Here is a 680-nt window from a genome sequence, read left to right on the forward strand (position 1 = left end):
AAGCTGCGCTACGCTCTGGCCGACCTGGCGCCGACGACGTCCGACGACGTTGCGTCCACGGAAGAGACTTTGGCGGTGGCGATCCAGCAATTCCGGTCGCTGCTGACAAAGCCAGCCGTTGCCACCTGCCCACGCCGCGTCATCGACGTGGTGGTGCAGTGCCTCGCTGTCTTGCCGGTGGAGACGAGCGCGGCGGTCGCCGAGATGCAAAAGCTGCGCTACACTCTGGCTGATGCCGTCTCCGGGCGCAAGAACGATCTACAGGAGATCAATGCCGTGCATGAGAGAGAACGGCTTGAACGGGCTACCCAAATCAAGGACCTCGCACACCAGCTCGAGCTCTACGCTGACCACAATGCGGCCGCTAAGCACTTGGACCTCATGCACCAGCGACTCAACTCGATCAAGAAATTTGACGACGCCACGTTCCAGTACACCTCGCGCCCCCTTGGCTTTGACAAGCGCGACTATCCATTTGCCAAACTCACGCCCGGCCGGCTCCCAGACGGGACGCTCGTGCTGCGCATGCAGCTCCAGCACCAATTCAGAGGCGACAAGGCCGTTCTTCTGCGCTTCAAGAAGACCTGGTGTCACCGCCATACTGTGATGCAATGTCATTGGCTTTTTCAGCGATGCCATACCATTGTGTGGGTTCTGCAAGAGCCAATTTGTCCGATGGC

General features: G+C 59.7%; 1 protein-coding gene across 1 annotated transcript; it reads left to right on the forward strand.

Moving 5' to 3' along the window:
- Nucleotides 1–155: 155 nt before the first annotated feature.
- Nucleotides 156–587, forward strand: SDRG_13421 (hypothetical protein; the record flags this gene model as incomplete). Its single annotated transcript, XM_008619510.1, has 1 exon — nt 156–587. A coding segment is annotated over exon 1 (381 nt), but the record flags the coding sequence as incomplete, so codon positions are not given.
- Nucleotides 588–680: the final 93 nt, after the last annotated feature.

Source organism: Saprolegnia diclina, assembly GCF_000281045.1.
Source record: "Saprolegnia diclina VS20 unplaced genomic scaffold supercont1.59, whole genome shotgun sequence".
Classification (NCBI taxonomy): domain Eukaryota; phylum Oomycota; class Saprolegniomycetes; order Saprolegniales; family Saprolegniaceae; genus Saprolegnia; species Saprolegnia diclina.